The following is a 23,932-nucleotide window of genomic DNA, read 5'->3' as shown; positions in this document are numbered from 1 at the left end:
CTCAGGGGCGGGGGGCATGGCCAACTGGGTGGGTGTGGTTGCAGTGGTTACGGCAGACTGGGTGAGTGTGGCCAGGGCCAGTCCCTCGCCATCTCCGGGGCATCCTTGGGGGGCCAACACCGCTTGTTCGCTCACTTCCTGCCCTGTCGCTTCCAAACGGCACATGCTTGCTACTCTGGAGAACTCTGCTGGGGCAACGGCACGCGTGCCCACAGAGAGGGCTCTGAGTGCCGCCTCTGGCACGCGTGCCATAGGTTCGCCACCACTGTTATAGAAGATATAAAAAAAATGAATCACTTTGTTAAAATACAGTACAGTTTTTTTCCTGATAAGATTACTGCATTTTTAATTGCTAGGTTGTATATTGAAACTCAGCCAGAAAATTGTAGATCTTCCGTTTCAAGGCAGGAAATCTTAACTTGTTCTATTTTTGTGTAAAGTTAGAGAGCCATTCCAGTTTTCTTCTGATCACAATCCAGTTGCTTTCATCATATCACATCTCATTTGCAAATCTCCAGCTGATGGGCCAGTTGCATCGATACCTGAACCAGGAGGCTCTGCTCTCAGTAATTGACATCCTTGTAAACTCCAGGTTAGACTGCTGCAACACCCTCTACATGGGGTTGCCCTTGAAGACCATTTGGAAACTGTAACTGGTGCAAAATGTGGTCACGCAGATAGTAAAATGGTGCCAGATTTATGGCACATGTAACACCACTCCTGTGTGAGCTGCACTGGTTGCCGGTGTATTTCCGGGTGCAATTCAAAGTGCAAAAACTAGATATGATAAAGATGTTAAACTGTATGGATTTTACAAGGAACAAACTGTATTTGATAAGACATTGTTAACGTCTGATGAGAAACTAATTAAGAAAATGTATAATTTTCTATTAACTTTGAAAATGGAAAGCGAACAAGTTAAAGAAACAATGATAAGATGGGCGAAAAATTTTGGATATAATGTAGAATTAGAAAAATTGCAAAATTTATGGGAAAGAAATTACAAACTGACAATGTCAACTTCCTACAAAGAAAATTTATATAAAGTGTTCTATAAATGGCACTTGCCACCAGCAAGATTAGCAAAAATGTTTAAAAACATGTCAGATAGCTGTTGGAAATGTAAACAGAAGTCAAGCATGTATTATCATGTTTGCTGGACATGTGACAAAGTAAAGAGTTATTGGAAAAAGATCCATACCTGGCTAGAAAAGATGTTGGGAGAACATGTTGATTTTAAACCTGAACTTTTTTTATTAGGTATAATGCCAGAAAAGACTAACAAACAAAGCTTATATTTGATTTTGCATGTCACAACAGCGGCAAGAATTATATTTGCGCAATACTGGAAAAATGAAGGAACACCATCAGATGAAGAAATAATCAAAAAAATACTAGAATGCGCAGAGATGGATAGACTGACTATGAGACTGAAAGAAAAAAAGAAACGGAATATTATCAAACTTGGGACTTATTTTATCGATGACTAGAGGACAGAATAAAGGATTAGGACAGTGGTGGCGAACCTATGGCACGGGTGCCAGAGGCGGCACTCAGAGCCCTCTCTGTGGGCACACGCACCGTCGCCCCAATCCTAGGCCTTCAGCTGGGTTTTATAAAACCTTTTCGCTTTAGGCCTACGCCACCATGTGAAAAAAAAAAAAAAAAAAAAAAGGTTCAATCAGTCAATTTCAACTTCTCACGGGAAAAAAAAGATCTTGCAAAGTTGGAATTGATTGATTGAATGTTTTAGTCCCACCCAGTCTGCCGTTACCACCGCAGCCACGCCCACCCAATGGGCCACGCCCACCCAATGGGCCACACCCAGCCAGTTGGCCACACCCAGCCGGCACTCGACGATGCATAAGTGGGTTTTGGGTTGCAGTTTGGGCACTCGGTCTTTAAAAGGTTCGCCATCACTGGATTAGGAATTAAATATGTATTAGCCAATGTAAACTCAGACAGCACGTTGGTTGAAAAACTACTACTGAATGTATGGGGGGGGGGGAAATAATAAAAACTTTTACAAAAAACCCACAAAGTGGTAGTGGTTACCTACATGGCCTGGGAGTGCGGTACCCGAGGGATTGCCTTTTTTGTCTGTATCCATCCAGCTAGGGGTAGGCAACCTTGGCTCTTTTATGACTCGTGGACTTCAACTCCCAGAATTCCTGAGCCAGCCATGCTGAGGGGAAAGGGAAAGTTTCCAAGCTGAGCCATGCTGGCTCGGGAATTCTGGGAGTTGAAGTCCACGAGTCATAAAAGAGCCAAGGTTGTCTACCCGTGAACTAGGTCAAGCAGAATGGGCATGCTTCAGATCCCGTCAGCCAAAGAGCGTTGGCTGTCAGGGACCAGAAGACGAGCCTTTTCTGCAGTGGCCCCTGCTCTCTAAAACATCCTCTCTTCGGAGAGCAGAATGGTCCCAACCCAGTTAGCCTTTTGTAAGGCCTTAAAAACCTGGCTATGTTCCTGAGCCTGAGGCGCTGAATGTGGCAAGGACCTCGTTTCCTAGCTATATTGCTAATGGACCAAATATTTTGCTCTGGTGTATCACGAACTGGATGCTTTTAATGGTTTTTTTAAAAAAAACTTATTTTACTCTTTTTATTATTTCAAAAAGTTTTTTAAACTTTTAATTTTGTGAACTGTAAGCTGCCCAGAATTCTTGACTGAGAGGAGCAGCCATAGAAATTGAACAAACAAACAAACATCACCAGCCCGTACAAGACAGGATTACAGTAAGATTATCCAGTGGTGCAGTAGAACTTTTCTCCCTCAGTTTGATGTGATTGAGATATGTCTCAAGATATGTCAACTCTGTTGTGACCCCTTTCCTTGGAGAGAAGTCAGGTCCTCGCTGGATCTGGACACAGAGGAAACAGGGAAAGGAGACGGATTGGAAATAAGGACAACAAATTTTATACAGGTGTTATTTTTCACAGACTCAAGGTTCGGTGGAGGGTTAGCGTCAGCAAAGGAAAAAGACCATAGAGAAGAGCCTGATTGATGTGCTTAAATACACTTATATGATCACCAATCACACAAATGTAATTCTGGATAGCTAGCAAAAATTAAAATTGTAACCCAAGGGGGGGGGGGAGGCGGAATGTCACATGATTTTCAGACTCTAAACCAAGTTTGTATGATTTGTTTGGAAGTTAAGTATCTGCTTTTTAACTGTCCCATAAACTCAATGGAGTTTTCTAGAAATGGTCATAAGAATTCCTTCCTTCCTTCCTTCCTCCCTCCTTCCCTTCCCTTCTGTCCATCTCTTTTTTTCTCTAGCTACATCCTTCCATGAAATATCTATTTCCTGCTTTTATTTATTTGGTTTTCTTTCTGTATGAATATTTTCTCTAGCTACATACTTCCATGAAATGTCTGTTTATTTCCTGCTTTTATTTATTTGGTTTTCTTTCTGTATGAATATTTTCTCTAGCTACATCCTTCCATGAAATATCTATTTCCTGCTTTTATTTATTTGGTTTTCTTTCTGTATGAATATTTTCTCTAGCTACATACTTCCATGAAATGTCTGTTTATTTCCTGCTTTTATTTATTTGGTTTTCTTTCCGTATGAATACTATTGGAGTTTCAAGGTCTAATGAGATATGACTTATCTTCTTGCAAAACATTCTTAACAGCAATTCCAACTTCCTGCTAGAGAACCAATTACAATATCAGAAGTTACAAAGGTTGGTCAGTCCCATAACTGTCTCTATAGTTACTGTTAACTTCAAGGAAGCAAGATCTCCCATTCTCTTCTAAGCACGAGGTAAGTGGCATGCATAAATCCTATGTCAATCCTTTTAAAGATTGTTTTCTGTCAATGTTTCAAAGAATTTGAGGGTTGACTAGAATTCTCCCTGAAGGGAAATCTACTTACAGTGTAACAAAGCTTACTTTATAAAAAATTGTAAAATTAAAGGCAAGCCTGGGACTGATTTTGTTTTTCTGCATTATGTGTCTTTTTAAAGGCACAGGCATACAAATCCATACCAGGAGAAAGTGGGCTTCTCAAATATTTTGTGTAAGTTAAAAAAAAGTTAAGATGGGAAAACGTTTTATGTACTGTAACAGCTTAGCCACAAAAGAAGGACATGGTGTACAAAACGTAGGAAGAACAGGATTGAATTTCAAGTAATGTTGGACTAAAGTCACACCTGTGTCATACCTCTGTGTGTGGAATTTAAGTGGAATTTACTTGTTTGGCCAATTGTGCTCAGAAATTGAAAAGGTAGATACTGAGAGGGGCGACAAATGTTTCGAAACTTAGTCAAGTGAACCTTGGTCATGTGGCAGTTCCGTCCATGTGGATTCACTGACAGGTGTCAGTCAGCCCCGATGTGCCAGTTGTCGACAGGTGACAATGAAACTGTACACTAGTTTTGGGATTCTGTTTTAGGCCTCAGGTAGGGTCCATGCTGAGAGATCCCTCAGGTTGCTGCCATGAGCTTACCCTGTTTAGAAAAGGATCCGTGTCTTCGTATCTGCAAATATGAAGCCTAGCTTTAAAGAGAGCCAGTTTGATGTAGTGGTGTTAAGGCATCAGGCTGAAACCCCAAAAAGCATGAGTTCTAGTCCCGCCTTAGGCACGAAGCCAGTTAGGTGAACTTGGGCCAGTCACTTTCTCTGAGACTCTAGAAAAAGCACAGAGAAGACCAACAAAGATGATTAGGGGACTGGAGGCTAAAACATATAAGGAAAGGCTGCTGGAATTGAATATGTCTAGCAGTGTTCCAATATCTCAGGGGCTGTTCCAAAGAAGAGGGAGTCAATCCATTCTCCAAAGCACCTGAAGGCAGGACAAGAAGCAACGGATGAAAACTAACCAAGGAGAGAAGCAACCTAGAACTAAGGAGAAACTTCCTGACAGTTAGAACAATTAACCAGTGGAACAACCTGCCTCCAGAAGCAATGAATGCTCCAACACTGGAAGTTTTTAAGAAGAGACTGGACAGCCATTTGTCTGAAGTGGTATAGGGTTTCCTGCCTGAGCAGGGGGTTGGACTAGATGACCTCCAAGGTCCCTTCCAACTTTATTATTATTATTATAAGGAGACAATGACCAACCCCTTCTGAAAAAACTTGGCTAAGAAAACTGCAGGGACTTGTTCAAGCAGTCTTCTAGAATTGGACAAGATTGAAAAGCGGGGGGGCAGGGGGCAGGAAGTAGCTGTGTGGTTTAGGAATTTGTGCAAGCCAAGGCTGTTAGTTAGAGCCTGTGCCCTGTGCAAAACTAGAAAATGGATTGTCTGACACTCTGACTAAATTAAGCATGTGGTTGTCAGAAGGCACCTTCTTTGCCCGTTCTTGGTTCTTGCTAGGAGTTCCAATAAAATTAGCCAGACATCAGCGAAGGTCAAAGTATGTTTATTCAATTCAAATTTGTAGCTTTGGAAGGGTGGTCTTGCTAGACCTGCCTTTCCATCCCCTTTCTATGGGTCTTTTTGTTTAAAGATGTAGCCAATCAGTATCAACAGAATAGAATGAATGGGTTTGCTTATTGAACAACAGTTCCAATTCTATCACCGTGACTTTTTTCCTCCTGTGTAAACCTTCCTTCTTTTCATATTCTGTTCAATCACGTTTCCTTATCTTAAAAGTGAAAGCAGGTCTGTTTTTAAGAAGACAACCATTTGTCTGAAACGTTATAGGGCAGTGGTGGCGAACCTATGGCACGGATGCCAGAGGCGGCACTCAGAGTCCTCTCTGTGGGCACGCGCGCCGTCGCCCCAGTCCTAGGCCTTCAGCTGGGTTTTATAAAACCTTTTTGCTTTAGGCCTCCGCTGCCGTGTGCAAAAAAAAAAGGTTCAATCAATCAGTCAATTTCAACTTCTGCTATTACCACCACAGCCACGCTCACCCAATGGGCCACATCCACCCGGCACCCGACGATGCATAAGTGGGTTTTGGGTTGCAGTTTGGGCACTCGATCTCTAAAAGGTTCGCCATCACTGTTATAGGGTTTCCTGCTTGAACGGGGGGGGGGGGGGGGTTGGGCTAGAAGACCTCCAAAAGTTCCTTCCAACTCTGTTATTCTATTATTCAGATGCCTGCATATTTAAATATATGTCTCTTTATCTGGAGCTAAGGCGTGTTTTATCTTTCTTACACATGTGTTTTCTATATATACTGTACGTCTTCCGTTACATGGGTATGTATCTGATGTCTCTCTAGTTTCTACTGGAGAAGTCAGTTTTTATAAAATGGCATTTCTCCTGCCTATTCACTACCGCTTATATTTGGTAGCTGTTCTTTAGCTGAACCAGGGGCAGTAGTAGACAACTAACTCCAAGGATTCCCATTTTAATTTTCTTCAAAGCCTTGACAGCCAATATTATTAAACTACAGGTAGTCCTCGACTTACAACTGTTTAGTGACTGTTCAAAGTTACAATGGCACTGAAAAAAGTGACTTGGGACCATTTTTCACACTTATGACTCTTGCAGCATCACCGTGGTCACGTGATCAAAATTCAGAGGCTCGGGAATTAGCATGTATTTATCCCAAGGCCACGTGATTCCCTTTTGCAAACTTCTGATAAGCAAAGTCAACGAGGAAGCCAGATTCACTTAACAACCACGTTTACTCATTTAACAACGGCAGTGATCCACTTAACAACTGTGGCAAGGAAGGCCATAAAATGGGGCACAATTCACTTAACAATGGTCTTACTTAGCACTGAAAACTACGATCAATTGTGGTTGTACTACTGTATTCCCAGAGCTCAGTGGTTGGGAGGTATAGCTCAGAAACATGCAAAGATCCTATCTTTCCTTCTCCAACCATTGTGGAAAATTAAAATGGAGCTGCTAGACCAGGGCTAGGCAATCTTGGCTCTTTTATGACTCGTGGACTTCAACTCCCAGAATTCCTCAGCCAGTATGGCTCAGCTTGGAAACTCTCCCTTTCCCCTCAGCATGGCTGGCTCAGGAATTCTGGGAGTTGAAGTCCATGAGTCATAAAAGAGCCAAGGTTGCCTACCCCTAGATCCAAGTCAAGAAGACTTGAGTCTCCACGCCACTTGGGGGTCCCAAGAGTCAGACAGAAGCCAAACAGCTGCTCAAGAAGGTCATATATATAGTAACACTAGTCACTCAAGTCTTCCTACCATCTGCTCTCTTCTAAAACATTTTCTCTCATACCATTCTTCTTCCTCTTCTACCATCAGTTTCACTGCTCAGCTGATCTTCTCTGATTGTATGTACTTATTTGCTACCTCTTTTTGTTGGCTTCCTCTTTTTTTATTAGGACACTTTCTTTCTCCCAGATTGCAAGATTTCACATATCACAACCGCATAACTTCTTGAAAGTGTTCTATCCCAGTCAGTTCTGCTCTTAATTGTTTCTAATTTTCTTTTCCCAGTTTTCTTTTTTTTTCTTTCCCCCATCCACATGTGACTTGACATTCCAAATCCTTTCAACCTTCCATCTCTGCATCTTCATTAAACTTTTGCTAGGAAAAACCAGGGTGGATGTATCTGGAGGATGTTTATGGAAGAGTAGGAGAAGGCCTCCTGGGGATTCGTGGTGTTTTTATTTCTTTCCTGCAGAAAAAAGACCCACATCATTACTTGTTTTTCATTCTTGTCCATCTGTGGCTTGTCACCGCTTTCTATTCTGCACTTTCCTTTTCCGATCAAGGGTCTCAAACTACAGGTAATCCTTGACTGATGGCCACAATCGGACCAGAATTTCCACTGCTAACTAAATAATATTGGTTATTAAGTGAATCGTGTCCAACTTTATGACCTTTTTTTTGCCTTGGGTGTTGAATAAATCACTACACTTGTTAAGTGAACCACATGGTTGTTAACTGAATCCAGCTTCCCCCACTGACTTTGCTTGTCATAAGCCAGCTGGGAAGGTCTGAAATGGCAGTCAAATGATCCTGGGATGCTGCGACTATCATAAATACACGATAGTTGCCAAGTGCCAAATTTTGATCACGTGACCATTAAGATTGTAAGTGTGAGGACTAGTCATAAGTCACTTTTTTCTGTGCTACTGTAATTTTGAAAAGTCATTAAACAAATGGTTGCAAATTAAGGACTATCTGTGCAGGGTGGATTTCAGCTTTTCTAGGCTCACTCTATATTGCCTAATATTTTTAGGCAAGCCAAAGGAGGAAACAGGAAACCAAAAACCAACAAAAGCCTGGATTTCCATTTAGGATATAAATCTTTCTACTCTGTGATACAGGTAGTCCTTCACTTACGACCACAATTGAGCCCAGAATTTCTGTTCCTGAGTGAAACAGAAAGTGTTAAGTGAGTTTTGCCCCTTTTTACGACTTTTCTTGCCACAGTTGTTAAGTGAATCACTGCAGTTGGTAAGTTAGTAAAACGCTTGTTAAGTGAATCTGGCTTCCCCATTGATTTTTGCTGGTCAGAAAATCGAAAAAGGGGTTCCCATGGCCCCTTGGGACACTGCCACTGTCATAAATACGAGTCAGTTACCAAGCATCTGAATTTTGATCACGTGACCATGGGGATGCTGCAATGGTCATATGGGTGAAAAACGGCCTTAAATCACTTTTTTCAGTGTCGTTGTGACTTTGAACGGTCACTAAATGAACTCTTGTAAATGGAGGACCACCTGTATAATTCTGACCTCATGACCCTTGCTTGTCATAGAAAAAAGTAATTAAGAAAAACCAGTTGTCTTTATCAGCAAAGGGGGAAAATATTGAAGATCCATATTAAGGCAGTCCTTTTATGAGAAAAAGAAAAGTTCTGAGTTTCCAAAATTTCTTCAACAGGGAAGATAATAAAATTATTCCCAGCATGAGTAGATAGGATAGGAAGGAGTTGAGTTGCTGACTGGGGAATTCTGGAAGTTGAAGTTACCAAGGTTAAGAAACATCGTTTCTCAAGATGTGCTAGAGCAGGGGTAGGCAACCTTGACTCTTTTATGACTCGTGGACTTCAACTCCCAGAATTGCTGGCTCAGGAATTCTGGGAGTTGAAGTCCACAAGTCATAAAGCCAAGGTTGCCTACCCCTGTGCTAGAGTAGTTTGCAACCATTAAATCTTACTAGGTACCGAAGTCATGGAAGATTTTATTCATCTCTCCCCAAAGCTATTACTCATGGGATTATCCATTGCAAGCGATGGACCAACAGATTCCTTGTCAAAAAATAAAATTTCCCAACTTTCCTACCCAAATCATAAAATCTAAAGTGGCACTAACCTCACTTTTTAATCAATTATAAGTTAGGTTCTAATTGGGGTTAGTGCTGAGCAGAGAAATTCTGCAACATGTCTACCATGTCTAAAATGAGTTTGATTTTGAATTTTTCCATTGAAGAGAGTTATGGAAAAATGTTCATAGATGAATGCCGAATTTTGGCAGCTGGGCATTCATGGGTTGGACAAGAGTTATATAAATAATTTGTGTTTCACTGTCTGCCATTGCAAGCAATCTCTTTCATGTCCAATATAATTCCTGAAAAGGTTTAGGAGTAAAGTTTAGAACAGAGGTCCCCAATCTTTTGGGCACCAGGGACCGGTTCCGTGGAGAGAGGTTTTTCCATGGACCAGAGGGGGTGTGGGTTTGTGTGCTGCCTACTTCCCACAGATGGGGCTTTGTTTCTTTGTGCGGCCCGGTTGCTGGCATGCTGCGGCCCGGTACTGGTCCACGGACTGGGGGTTGGGGACTCCTGTTTTAGAAGACTTATAGAGCTTAATTTTTCCTGGCAAGAGTACTATAGTACTTATTAAAGGAAGACCCATCCTTGATAAACCGGAAATATTCAGTTAAATTAAATAATCACCTAATTTCCCTTCCCACCAATTAGTTTCCAACGCCATTTATAAAACAATCAGAGACAGTTTTGCAAGATGGAAAACTATCGTTTTTATGGCAGCCCATTTACTTTATTCCTCTTTTTTGCAAGTTGTAAAAGAAATTAACGTTTAGCAAAGTTAAAGAGATAGAGCACCGGGAGTACAATAACGTATGATTTATTTCAAGCAATAAAGTAATTACTCTATTGTAAATTAGGGCAGGGAAGGAATTTCTTTCGTTAAGTTTGCTATGTTTTCAGCATTTTGAATACTTTCAAGGTTAAGATTTTCCCTTGCGAAATAGCCATATCTACTTTGAAATCTTGTATGGACTATGTAATGATTTGATATCTGTATTTTTCGTCTAATAAATTGTTCAAGATTGCAATTATTATTTACTTGACTAAAACACTGGGGGGATGGGAAAACAGCAGAGAAGTGGCATAATACCCAGGTAATCCTTGACTCACAAACACAGTTGGGACCAGGATTTCCACTGCTAATCAAAGCACTTGTTAAGTGAGTCATACATAATTTTATGACCTTTTTAGCCAAGGTTATTAAGCAAATCAATGCAGTTGTTAAGTAAATCATGCCTTCGTTAAGCAAATCTGTCTTCTACCCATTGACTCTGTATGTCAGACGCCAGATGGGGAGGTAGCAAATGGTGATCACATAACTCTGGGACACTTCAACCGTCATACATACATGCGGGATGTCAAGCACCCAAGTTTTCAGGGCTCTTGCAATGGTCATAAGTGCAAGGAGCAGCCATGTCACTTTTTCCACTGCCATTAAAACTTTGAGAAGTCACTAAACAAATGGTTGCAAGTCGAGGAGTACCTGTATGGGTCTAGTCTTCAGAAATTTCAGGGGATTCAAAAAAGTCAAGATGGTGAGCTGTGACCACGCAATTAAAAAACTGTCCATTTTCAACATGCATGATCGTCTTGGATCATTTTGGCCCTCTCCTTGTACACTACCCTGAATGTTTGAATAGGGGCAATAATCTTCATAAGACGTAGTGGCCTGGTATAAATTCTCATCTCATCTATTTCTCTCATTTATTTCTCTCACTGGTCACCAAATCACAAAAAAGATGTTGAGAGTTTGGAAAAAATTCAGAGAAGAGCAACTAAGATGATCAAAGGCCTGGAGACTAAAACATACGAAGAACGGCTACAGAACTTGAGTTTGGCTAGTCTAAAGAAAAGAAGAAATAGGGGAGACATGATAGCAGTGTTCCAGTATCTGAGGGGCTGCCACAAGGCAGAGGGGGCTAGCTTGTTCACCAAAGCACCAGAGGGAAGGACGAGAAACAATGGTTGGAAACTGATCAAAGAGAGAAGCAACCTGGAACTAAGGAGAAACTTCCTGACAGTGAGGACAATCAACCAGTGGAACAGCTTGCCTCCAGAAATCGTGGGCACTCCCTCACTGGAGATTTTTAAGAGGATACTGGACATTCACTTATCTGAGATGGTGTAGGTTCTCCTGTTTGACAGGGGGCTAGACTAGAAGACCTCCAAGGTCCCTTCACAGCTCTATTCTATTCATTTGTCAAATCAGTTTGAGAAAAATAACTTCATTCTCAACTGCAGTGTGGGGAAATGCCAAGAGTCAATGTATGGCCCTTTTGAGAAATGTGGCATGTCCAGTTTCAGAGTAAGGATGCCATGAGAAAGATTGAAGTGACACTTGCTGGGTGTCAGGCTTGTCCCAACTTGGTTCTTAGGAAAGAAAGACCCTCGACTCCATGGTTGAAGTGAAAGGTTCACTTTTATTGAGCTCAAGCAGTTACGGCATAAGCAAAGCTGGATCTGAATATTCCCGTGCAAAGCCTCTGTTTTTCCCTTATCCTTTCCCCCCCTCCCCTTGACCAGTCCACGAGTGTCCAATCACGTTCGTTTTAGATGTTTTGAGAATGGCTTTGAGCTTTTGGGAACGGCCTCTTTGATGTAGTTTCGTATTCCACTCTCATAGACTGTCCCTGGTTGGCTGCTTTGTTCCGGTTTGACATCTCTGGTTCCTGTCACCCTGTCATTCCCTCCCTTCCTTCCCTTGTCAATTCCCCCTCCCCCGTCCTCCCCTCCCCTGTGTTTTATGGCAGGATGCCAGTGAAGCGAGTTATACTGGAGATGGCAAGTCTGACACCGGGTTTTGGCTAAGGAAAAGAAACCACTTCCTGGACTTCTGGGATTCAATTGTTGTTGGAGATAATAGGCAATTTTTAATCGTTTGGCAGCGCTGGTTTTTTTGTTTAACCTCCTTTGATAAACTGGGCATCTTACAATTGGCTAGGACTGTAAAATCAACAAATGAACTAAAAATAAAACACAATGAAACTGGGAACAGTAAATAGAATTACAGAGTAAAAGTGTAACAAGGCCAATCTTTACATCAACCATTCAGAAATCTTCCTGGACACGTTCACGCAGAGTTCAAGCACTCTGTCTCAAATCCAGAGGGAAAACCAGGTCTTCAAGAGCCTCCGGAAGATTAGCAGGGTCAGCGCATCTGAACCTTGGAGAAAATAGTCCCAAAGGTGCTTTTTTTTCAGGAGGCAACTGGGCTTTCTTGTTTTTCTTTGAAGACGTTTCGCTTCTCATCCAAGAAGCTTCTTCAGCTCTGACTGGATGGTGGGGAATGGAAGGATCCCTACCATCCAGTCAGAGCTGAAGAAGCATCTTGGATGAGAAGTGAAATGTCTTCAAAGAAAAGCAAGAAAGTGCAGTTGCCTCCTGAAAAAAAGCACCTTTGGGACAACCATGACCTGGATGACTGAGAATCTCCGTAGACACTTGGAGAAAATAATGTCCCATGGGTCAGGCTTTGAGACATAGAAAGCCTATTTCCTGGGTTTCACAGGTGATAATGTTCATAGAAGGGACCTGAAGCCTGTTCATCCTCCCAGATCTCATGGAACAAGTACAGACATTTGCAGACAGGTAGCCTCACAAATAACTCTGCCTTGTGCCACGAACGAATAATTGAAGCTTCTTCAGTTGTCCTTTAGCTCTTAAAGAAGCTTCTTGGAAGTTTCAACTGAAGTTGTTCTTCAGTTCTTGAAGAAGCTGCTTGGATGAGAAGCAAAACATCTTCAAACAAAACAAAGAAAATCCAGTTGCCTTTTGAAAAAGCAACTTTGGGACAACCATGATCTGGACGACTGAGGCAATAATTTAAATAGTTTTCGAGGACAACCTCATGTAAAGTGCACTGGACTAGTCCAAACAGAAGATGACCAGGGTGTGAGTGACTGAGAGAATGGCACACATTTCGCACACAAGGAAGATCTGTGTAAAGCACGGGTGTCAAACTCAATTTCATTGAGGGCCGCATCAGCACTGCGGTTGCCCTCGGGGGGCCTCGGGGTGGGTGCGGCCTACTGGGTGGGCGTGGATGGAGTGGGTGTGGCCTACTGTGTGGGCATGGCCAGCTCTACATCGTTCGCGTCAAGGGTGCCTGTGGGGGCCTGGGCAGGAGTGGGACAGATCTGAGGGTCTCTGGCAGAAGGGGGTGGGACTGAGGCAAGCGCCAAGGCATGGTCCATTTCTTCATTCCTCACAAAGGGTGACACCTCCCCAGCATGCACCCAGGGGGCGGGGCCGACACAACAGGGGTTGGTTCCTCGCTGTTTCCAGATGGCCTTGTGGAGCTAAGACTGAATGCGTTTCAGCATAAATGGCCACCACAAAATTGTACATTGGCTTCTGGCCGGCCTGGGCCAGGGCCAAGGCAGTGGGGGCCGTTCCCTCACTGTTTCCAGGATGGCTTCGCGGGCCACATGAAACCACTTCGCGGGCCGCATCCAGCCCCCGGGCCTTGTGTTTGACATGTCTGGTGTAAAGGTACTCCTGATCAGGGTTGCCACCTACTCTTCCATCAGACAATATATAATATAAGACATAAGACAATATATACCAGTTCTATTCTGGGGTAGGACAACCTCATCAAGAATTAAAGGAAGGAAATCTCCAGAACCAAGAGACCCAGAACACCAGGTCAGAACTAGAAACCTTGAAAATTACAATCACTCAGTCTTGCTTGAGTTGAACCAAAGCCTCTTCTTCTCCATCCAGACCCCCACAGCCTCCAGAATCTTAACAGTATCACATGGACAACCTAGGATAGAGATGCGTGGTTGATTATCATTGGTATGTTGATATTATCTATTCCCATACTGATGAATGACCTCACCTAACAATTTCATTTATGTAATTAGAAGCTGGGAGATAGTAAAGCTCAGAAGGACCCTAGAGAAGAAGACAGTAGTGCTACTTCTCTTTCCACTACTAATATTGACTGGAACTACCCCTGAGCAGAACCATTACAGTACCATGCCTCCCACTCTGAAACCTCAAAGCTGGTCTAGAAGGAAACCATCAAAAGCTGTTGAGAAATCAAGGAAAGATATTCTTGGTACTCTCTGAACTTGGTTGTTTTCTTGCAGACATTTCATTACCCAAACTAGGAGCCCTGGTGATGTTACCTAATTTGGATAATGAAACATCTGCAAGAAAACAACCAAGCTCAGAGAGTACCAAAGATCCCTTGTTTCAATCGTGAGCTACAAATATTCTCCTTTAAATGGAGAAGAGTTAGGATACACTATCCCCATCCTGATCCCACCCAAGGACAATACCCATGCAATCAGTGCCATCTCAGTACTGCAAAGTAGACAACGTGGGGCTGATCCTGGTATGGGAAGAGGTTGAACGATTGGTCTCAAAGCTGAATGTGTATGCTCAAAAAATGTTGAAACGGGAAGCACTGGGGATGGGTTACCTTATGTGATCCATTCACATCATCTGGCTCGCCTAGCCAACCCTTGTAGTTGTTTACCCTAAACTTTGCTCTTTTTTTTCCAAATGGAAAAATCTATGAGAGTTATAAAGGGCACCCACTAGAGTGCCCTTCATATTCCAGTTCCTGGGGAAAATTGTTCATTGATCAAATCACAGCCCCACTAGTAGGATCTCTAGCTGATCAGATAATTGGGGAAAGCATTTCTCCCTTCAGTGATACATCCTTATGCCAATATCTAAGGGCATGGAGGCTCTACCCTAGGATGTCCAGCCTTGGCAACTTTAAGACTTGTAGACTTCAACTCCCAGAATTCTGCAGCCACCATGGAAACTAATCAAGGAGAGAAGCAACCTAGAACTAAGGAGAAACTTCCTGACAGTTAGAACAATTAATCGGTAGAACAACCTGCCTCCAGAAGCGGTGAATGTTCCAACACTGGAAGTTTTTAAGAAGAGACTGGACAGCCATTTGTCTGAAATGGTGTAGGGTTTCCTGCCTGAGCAGGGGGTTGGACTAGATGACCTCCAAGGTCCCTTCCAACTTGATGATGATGATGATGATGATGATGTCCACAGGTCTTTAATGTTGCAAAGGCTAGACACCCCTGCTCTACACATACCAAGGAAAACTTTTTTTCCTACAAATCAGATGGTTGGTTCCTGATGAAATCTGAACGTATATATTCATTTCTCATTATACATCCTTTAACAATCCTTAGTTTTTCCCTTATTTGCATTTATTTCAATTTTTCTGGCAGTGGCTTCATAAACTTTTCCACTGTGGCTGAGCTTCTCAGGACAAGCAGATGAGACTGTCCCTAATTGGAGCTATAGTTCTGCATTTTCTGGACCCCTCCCGCAGTATATTTTATAATCTTTCTTTATAAACTTAGCTAGAGGACAGTGTTCTCTTAAGGAGCCTACAGCCTTGATTTTGTTTATACAGATAGATCCGTTTGAAGTTAATCTCCCCATACTCTGCTGCTGGGTGGATATGGGTATGGATGGATATACATTGCTAGAATGTTTGCTGAGGTAAAAAGATAAACAGATTTGTAATGTTTGTATTTCAGTCAACCAGAGTACCAAGCCCTTTCCACAAAAATGTTTTACATTATTTAGAAAAATAGGCAGTCTATTTTTTCTTCTTTCCCTCTTCACTTGTTTTCTAACAGTTACTTTCTACTTACCACCCATCCATCCATCTCTCTCTCATCTCTTATCTATCTGTCTGTCTGTCCCTGCTGAAATTTGATACAGGATTGATTCCAAAGAGTTTAAATGAAAGAAATACTAAATAAACAAAGGTGGTTCACAGCTCAAAGCACATTGCATTTATTACATTTCTAGGCAACTGGTTCTTAGCAACTGTTTTTCACACCCACAAGGAACTCACACTGGAGATATTCTTGGGATATACCCAGGTTTCTTGGCCTTTAAGCTGTGCAGACTGCAACTCCCAGAATCTCTTGGTCAGCCTGCTGGAGGATTCTGGGAGTTGAAGTCCACTCAGGTCAAAGTTGAGAAACACTGGGATAAATTAAAATAGTCATAGTATGGTTGAAACATTCCTCATACAGGTATAGCCACTACTTCTGCAACAAACCCTCTTTAGATCTTCTCAAAAGGGTCTGAAGTGGATTCCTTGGACTGAGCTAGCAGGGGTCTCCAAACTTGGCAATTTTAAGACTTGTGGACTTCAACTCTCAGAAGTCCTCAGCCCGGCTGGGGAATTCTGCGAGTTGAAGTCCACAAGTTTTTAAGCTGCCAAGTTTGGAGACCCCTGAGCTAGCACGTTAGGATGCTGGTTGGAAGTATTTATTTAATTTTAAAATATCGTGTTCTTCTTCTGAATTAGGAGCCGTCAAGATGAATCCTCAGGTAGTTATGAGCCAGCCACAGATGGTGATGGTCCAACATCAAAGCCCTGAATGGCAAACAGGCTTACTTGATTGTTTCAATGATTGTGGAGTGTGTAAGTAACTGTATATATATATATCTCAGGGTGGAGGCAGTTATAGACTTGTTGAGACTCTTGAGTAAATCCTGGACCAAACCAAAATATTATTATGGTGGAAATAAATTTTCATTGGCATTGTGATTATGTTTACTAAAGGTAGGGCTACTGTATTTTGCTTGGGAACAGTAAGATCAATGTATTCTCTGGAAATAAATTCCATTTTTAAAAGTATGATTAAGTGAATTGCCACCATGCTAAAAGGGCAACTTCTGTTTTAACCATATTTGTTCCTACAAGCATGCTTTCAGATGGATAAAATGGGCCTTGTGTCAGGTGTGCAAATTATGATTAGCACAACCACTTATATGACCTTGTATCACAGGTAGATGTGTGAACAGAGGCTCCTTCCAGAAAAAAATGTACCATAAAATTTATTTATTACATGAATGTGCTCTAAAGTTTCTCAATAGATATCAGTTCCCTTGTTATGCAATTTTGGAAGAACAAGGGAAAATCCATCTCATTCTCCAATTTTATGTTGACTTGGCTTCTGTGGACAAAAGATAAATAAATACAGATGAAATATGCATGGCCTTTTGCTTCCACTTATGTTTTTTTAATGTTATGCCTCTAAGAAAACTACAGGAATTTTATACCCATTGTGAGATCTAAAAACTGAAGGCAGAGAAAAATTTGTAACCGCCTTATACAGCTTTTCTCACCCTGATATCCTCCAGAGCAGGCGTGGGGAACTATGGCCCTTTTATGACTTGTGGGCTTTAACTCCCAGAATTCCTGAGTCCAGCCAGCTTCCTGGCAGCTGAGATCAACATATGGTGACTGGAGAATTCTGGGAGTTGAAGTTCACAAGTCATAAAGGGGCCATAGTTCCCCACCTCTGCTCCAGAACAATATTTCTCAATCTTGACAACATTAAGAGGTGTGGATTACAACTCCCAGTCACCATATGTCAATCTCAGCTTCCAGGAAGTTGGCTGGGAAATTCTAGAAGTTGACGTCCACACCTCTTAAAGGTACCATGATTATGATTATGCTTTGTGACTCTCTTGACTTAACAAAGTCAAGTAGTTTCACAGCACTAATTACATCACCAAAGGTGTTTCTGATCCAGGTCTTTTATCTCTCCCTTGGGACTCTGGTTGATCCTGGGAAATTCAAGAGTAGGCCACAAGGAGTGCTATATACTTCCAAACATCTGACACGTGAAAAGTTATTGCCATTATTCCAGGTATCCCATGCAGCTTGTGGGGTTTACTAGGATGCACCCATAAATGCCTGTGCTGCTGTGTTCTGGATCTTCTGTAATTTCGAAGTAGTCTTCAAGGGCAGCCCCATGCAGAACACATTGCAGTAGCTCATATGGAAGGTGACTAAGGCATAGGTGACCCAGAAGAGCAATGCCTTGTATGGGAAAGGCTGCAATTGGCATACCAGTTGAATCTAGATAAAGGAACCTTGGATACAACTGCCATCTATTCAATGAACAGAGCAGAAGGACACCCAAACCTGCATTCCAGTTTTATCTAGAAGTCTGTTACGGCTAGTCCTCAGTTAACAGTGACAATTGGGACCAGAATTGATGTTGCTAAAAGACACAGTCATAAAGTTTGTTAGCCATGTGACCATGCCACTTAGCAATGTGGCATTGCAAGGAGCTTTCTGCTGCCTTCCTGCTGGCTTCCCCAGTGACTTTGCTTGTGGGAAGCTGGAAGGGAATGTCAAAAATTGCAATCACATGATTGTAGGAATTCTGAGAGCTGGTTGTAACTACCACTTGTTCAGTGTTGTTATAAACTTCAGTGGCCGCTGAATGAGACATTTTGTTTCATAACGAGCATGTGGTACTTTCTGGGAGAGAAATCTCTCTATGGGGTGATCTCACCATGTATCCACACTAAACTTCATCCATCTGGCATTTGCAACGATCTCTCCTTTCTTCTCCTAGGTGTGTGTGGATTGTTTTGTCCCCTGTGTTTGGGGTGCCAAGTTGCTTCAGATATGGATGAATGCTGTCTCTGTGGCTTAAGCATGGCCATTAGATCTGTGTATCGGACAAAATACGGCATTCCGGTGAGTAGAGGATTTCTACAGTACTTCTTTCCTGTTTTCATTTGGATTTTGCAAACACCTTTAACCTGGTTGGCTATGCAGATTGTCAATCATCCAGATTGTCCCAAAGGCGCTTTTCCAAAAGGCAACTGGATTTTCTTGGAGTTTTTTTCGCTTCTCATCCAAGAAGCTTCTTCAGTTCTTTTCCAAAAGTCCAGTTGCCTTTTGGAAAAGCACCTTTTGGATTTTAACCTGGTCCTTGAATTAAACTTTTTTCTGAATTAAATGGCAAAAGTAGCAATGGACGGATTTGCACAGCATTTTGAAGAGAGAAACCACGAAATGCAGAGGGATATGTGATCCTATCCATTTCAGTTTTTCATTGCTACGGTTTTTATTCAACTTGGGGTTTTTTTTGTAAGTTTTTTTTTCTGACTCAGATCTGATTTGCTGGATTTGAATTTTTTAAACCAAAGGTTTCTACCCAAAGGACATGTTGGTATTTAGTTGATATTTCTATCAACTTACACCAACCCAGTTTGTGTACAGAATTTTCCCAATGTAATGTGTTTTATATAGACTTTCTCTAAGTTTACCTCTTTTTTCATTGCCAAATTAGGAAAAGGGTAAAATTCATAATGATAACTTTTGACCTGTGCGTAGGTGTAAAAATTCATAAATCAGTCAATTGGCATACACGTACTAAACAAAAACTAAAAGAATTTTCTTCCTCATCACTAAAAGATTAAATATCTCTGCACTAATCAAAGTTGCCTTTTTATAAAGTAGGAATTAATTAATTAATTGTTAATTCATTCATTAATAAACTGGAGGACTCCTTCTAGAATTATGAAATTGAAGTCTCAGCAGTGATTATCTTGTCTGGGGACTTCTGAAAATTGAAATCCATATATCTAGATCAGAGGTAGGCAACCTTGGCTCTTTTATGATTCGTGAATTCCTGAGCCAAGGTTGCCAACCCTTGATCTAGATCAGTGGTTCTCAACCTGTGGGTCGGGACCCCATTTGGGGTCGATCGACCATTTCACGGGGGTCGCCAAGCAAGGCTGTCCGCCATTTTTTTTGTCCGCCATTTTTTCCCCCTTTTCTGGCGGGTGCCTTACCTCCCTTGGGCTGGGCCAGCTGGTGGTCGGCCTGCTCCGTCTCTGCCGCTTGCCAGCTACGCCTCGGCCGGCGCATGGGGCGGAACCACGCATGCGTGGCGCTCCCGGGCAGGGAAAGTCCTCGTCTTACGACCGGTTGGGTAGTCCTCGACGTACAACCGGTTTAGTCCTCGACGTACGACTGGTTTAGTCCTCGACTTACGACCAGTTGGGGTCGCGGCATTAAAAAGGTTGAGAACCACTGATCTAGATGATGAGCAGCTTGGAAAAGGGTGTTCTACAGACTGAAATATTTATGCATGACATATTTGACATGTGAACGGCTCTCGAGAATTTCGTTTGTTTATAATGTGACTCTCTCGTCGACTTGCCAAAGAATCGTTCTGCTCTTAACCTGTTTTTCTACTTACAGGGATCCCTCATGGGTGACTTTTTTGCAACAATATGTTGCCAGCTTTGTAGTCTTTGCCAACTCAAGAGAGACATCAATCAAAGAAAAGACAGGGGAATCTTCTAGAAAGGTTTGTTCTATTCATTGGACATAATGTGCGAAGCCTCAGACTTCCATTAAAGAGAAGTACAGTACCAGTAGTCCTCGACTTACGACCACAACTGAACCCCAAATTTCCATTGCTAAGCAAGACAATTGCTAAGTGAGCTATGCTCCATTTTACAACCTTACCACAGTTGTTAAGTGAATCAGTGCTGTGGTTAAGTTAGCAACACGGTTCTGAAGTGAATCTGGCCTCCTCCTTGATTTTGCTTGTCAGAAAGTCACAAAAGGGGATCACATGAACCCCCATAAATACAGGCCAGTTGCCAAGCGTCCAACTTTTGATCAGGTGGCCACGGGGATGCCGCAACGGTCATAAGAATGAAAAAGGGCCATAAGCAGTGGTGGGATTCAGCCGGTTCGCACCACTTCGGCAGAACCGGTAGCTAATTTTTTGTTGCCCAGGCCCAGAACGGACTTCCGGAAGCGGCATCCACACAGAGAACTGGTTGTTCACCTATTTGAATCCCACCACTGGTTGTAAGTCACTTTTTTCAGTGCTGTTGTAGCTTGATATGGTCACTAAATGAATGGTTATAAGTTCGAGGACTACCTGTATGGCGTAAAAGAGAAGGGAAGAAAAGGTTTTGCTGCCAAAGGAAGTTTGGAGTTAACTGGAAGTGTGCTAGTAGGAACCCACTGATACAAAAAGGTCCTCAGAGATAATTAACGTTCACCATCCTAGGACAGTTGAAGGACCCGGAAAAAAATCTTGGCGGATACAGGCACTCCTTGATTTACAGCCTACACCAGGGATAGGCAACCTTGGCTCTTTTATGACTCATGGACTTCAACTCCTAGAATTCCTCAGCCAGGCATGCTGGCTCAGGAATTCTGGGAGTTGAAGTCCACGAGTCATAAAAGGCCTACACCAAAAAATGAGAAATGGTTGCACTCTTTATTCCTGCCCACAAATCCAATAAAATAGGCCTCTAGAACCCTGCCTTCTAAGTTTGTATTATAGCTAATCCTCAACATCCCACAACAGGGATCAGAAAACTCATCGTTTAAGCAGTGTGCTTAACTGAGGCATCATATTTTACATATTTTACAACTGTTTTGCCACGGTTGTTAACTGAGACATCGTGAGTTTATGATTTGCAGCTTCCTACCAGTTTCCCATTACTTGATGGGAAGCCGACTGGGAAGGTCGTAAAATGAGATAGTGTGACTACAGAACACTACAACTGCCACAAGTGTGTACGGGTTGCCAAGTGTCCAGATTGCGATCACTTGCCCGCAGGGATACTGTAATGGTCATAAATGTGGGGACTGGTCATAAGTCCCTTTTTTTCAGCACCGTTGTAACGTCAAACAGACCCTAAATGAAGAGTCAGAAATCAAGGACATCCTGTGGTTATATATGTTAATATTTGGCTAGAGAGTACAATATTGTCAGCAAAATAGGGTAAAAAAGGTTTTAAAAAATAGAAATTTTCCTCCTGCCCTCCCCCCCCCAAATAAAAGAATTAGAAATGTTTGACTTTTTCTGAATTTTCTCTTTTCTGTTTCAGATTTGGCTGTATTCAGCAGAACATGTCCTGCCATCTCAAATCCCTCTTATGCTTCCTGGTTATCTTTTATAATCAAACCAAATCATTCTTTGAAATGATTCCCAGTAAATGTGTTCTCTGAACGATAATACACCGGACACAGAATAATACAGCATTTTAAAGAAAGATAATGTGTGCAGTTTTCTTATCGGAAATTTATTAAGATTTAAAACTAAATCTTAGACCAGTGATGGCAAACCTTTTAGAGACCGAGAGCCCAAAAACCGTCCTGCCACCCAGGCCTGCCCCCGCTCCATCCCCGCCCACGCCCCACCCGCCAGCAGGGCCACTCACTGCCTCCACAGCCTGCTACAGATCAACCAGGCAGCCCTGTAGCGCCATGGCGGCCACACCCAGCATCATCAGCGTGCGATGTGTTGCGAGGGTGGAGTCTTGTTCCTGCTACCCGGCTGCCATGTCCTTGGCTGCGCTGCTCCACACGGGCCGCGCACGGGGGTGACTCTCCTCGGTGGGGCTGCTGGGGAGGGGGGCACAGGGGGAGGCGGGGCTGGGGCGATGGTGCATGTGCCCACTGAGAGGGCTCTGAGTGCCGCCTCTGGCACACGTGCCATAGGTTTGCCACCACTGTCTTAGACCGTTTACTCACCCTCAATAAATAAGCTGTCTGATAGCAAATCTGTATACTGCCCCTGTTTCGAGTGAATACATTGGTTGGACTTCAAGGAAATGGGTGGCGAAGTGTAATAGATTCTATATACCTTACAGCAATTATTGGGTGCTATCGTCTCAATTAGGGTGAAGTGAAAGCAACTCTGAAGAAGGAAAGAAGGAGTTATTACGGGATTTTTGTGCCATATTTAGATGAAAGTGGGAAAGACTCACAGTTGCCTTCAGATTCAGTTTAATTCCAAGCAGAAGCAGTGTTTCACGTGCTTTCTGGTTAGGTACAGATAGTCCTCAACGTAAGACTCCCAAATTGAGCCCAAAGTTTCTGTTGCTAAGCGAGACATTTGTTAAGTGAGTTTTGCCCCATTTTACGACCTTTCTTGACACTGTTGTTAAGTGAATCATTGCAGTTGTTAAGTTAGTAACATGGTTGTTAATTGAATCTGGCTTCCCCATTGACTTTGCCTGTCAGAAGTCGCAAAAGGGGATCACGCAATCGCAAGACAGGGCAATCGTCATAAATATGAACCAGTGGCCAAGTATATGAATTTTGATCACATGACGATGGGGATGCTGCAATGGTCATAAGTGTGAAAAACGATCATAAGTCACCTTTTTCAGTGCCATTGTAACTCTGAAAGGTCACTAAACAAACTGTTGTACGTTCGGGATTGAACTATTTACTTGGAAATTAGGTTATCTATTACTTTATATAGCGCTTTCAATGCATCCAAAATTTGAATAGAGTGACTAGAATAGAACTGGAAGGGACCTTGGAGGTCTTCTAGTCCAACCCCCCGCTCAAGCAGGAAAACCTATACCATCTCAGACAAGTGACTCCCTTGAGGAGCACCCGGAGGCTCCAGTTGGTCCAAAATGCGGCCGCGCGGGCGGTGTTGGGAGGGACTCGTCACTCCCACGTTACGCCGCTTCTGCGCGAGCTGCATTGGCTACCGGTGGCCTTCCGGGTGCGCTTCAAGGTGATGGTTATTATCTTTAAAGCGCTCCATGGCACCGGACCTGGTTACCTCCGAGACNCGCCCTCAAGACGTGGTTGTTCCAGCAAGCGGGACTGGCCTAGGGGATTTTATAGGGGTTTTAATTACTTTTAAATTTGACATTCTCAAATATTTCATTTTAATTAAATTTTAACTAGGTGTAATATGTTAGCTTTTTATCATTTGTCAGCCACCCTGAGTCCGAAAGGAGAAGGGCGGGATATAAATACAATTAATAATAATAATAATAATAGGCAACCTTGGCTCTTTTATGACTCGTGGACTTAAACTCCCAGAATTCCTGAGCCAGCCATGTTGAAGTCCACGAGTCATAAAAGAGCCAAGGTTGCCTACCCCTGGTCTAGTCTCTTCTTAAAAACCTCCCGTGCTGGAGCACCCACGATTTCTGGGGGTAAGCTGTTCCACTGTCAAGAAGTTTCTCCTTAGT

General features: G+C 42.6%; 1 protein-coding gene across 1 annotated transcript; it reads left to right on the top strand.

Annotated features, from left to right (window-relative positions):
- The first annotated feature begins 3,637 nt into the window (after positions 1–3,637).
- On the top strand, positions 3,638–21,985 carry PLAC8 (placenta associated 8). The gene is made up of 5 exons (XM_015832375.1): positions 3,638–3,775; positions 16,458–16,574; positions 18,526–18,650; positions 20,166–20,274; positions 21,821–21,985. The coding sequence occupies exons 2-4, from the start codon at positions 16,469–16,471 to the stop codon at positions 20,268–20,270; spliced, it is 336 nt and encodes a 111-aa protein (XP_015687861.1). The 5' UTR covers positions 3,638–3,775; positions 16,458–16,468; the 3' UTR covers positions 20,271–20,274; positions 21,821–21,985.
- Positions 21,986–23,932: the final 1,947 nt, after the last annotated feature.

The sequence above is a fragment of the Protobothrops mucrosquamatus genome, unplaced genomic scaffold, assembly GCF_001527695.2.
Source record: "Protobothrops mucrosquamatus isolate PMUCROS unplaced genomic scaffold, P.Mucros_1.0 scaffold3, whole genome shotgun sequence".
In the NCBI taxonomy this organism is placed as follows: domain Eukaryota; kingdom Metazoa; phylum Chordata; class Lepidosauria; order Squamata; family Viperidae; genus Protobothrops; species Protobothrops mucrosquamatus.
This window is presented reverse-complemented; position numbering and strand designations above follow the sequence as displayed.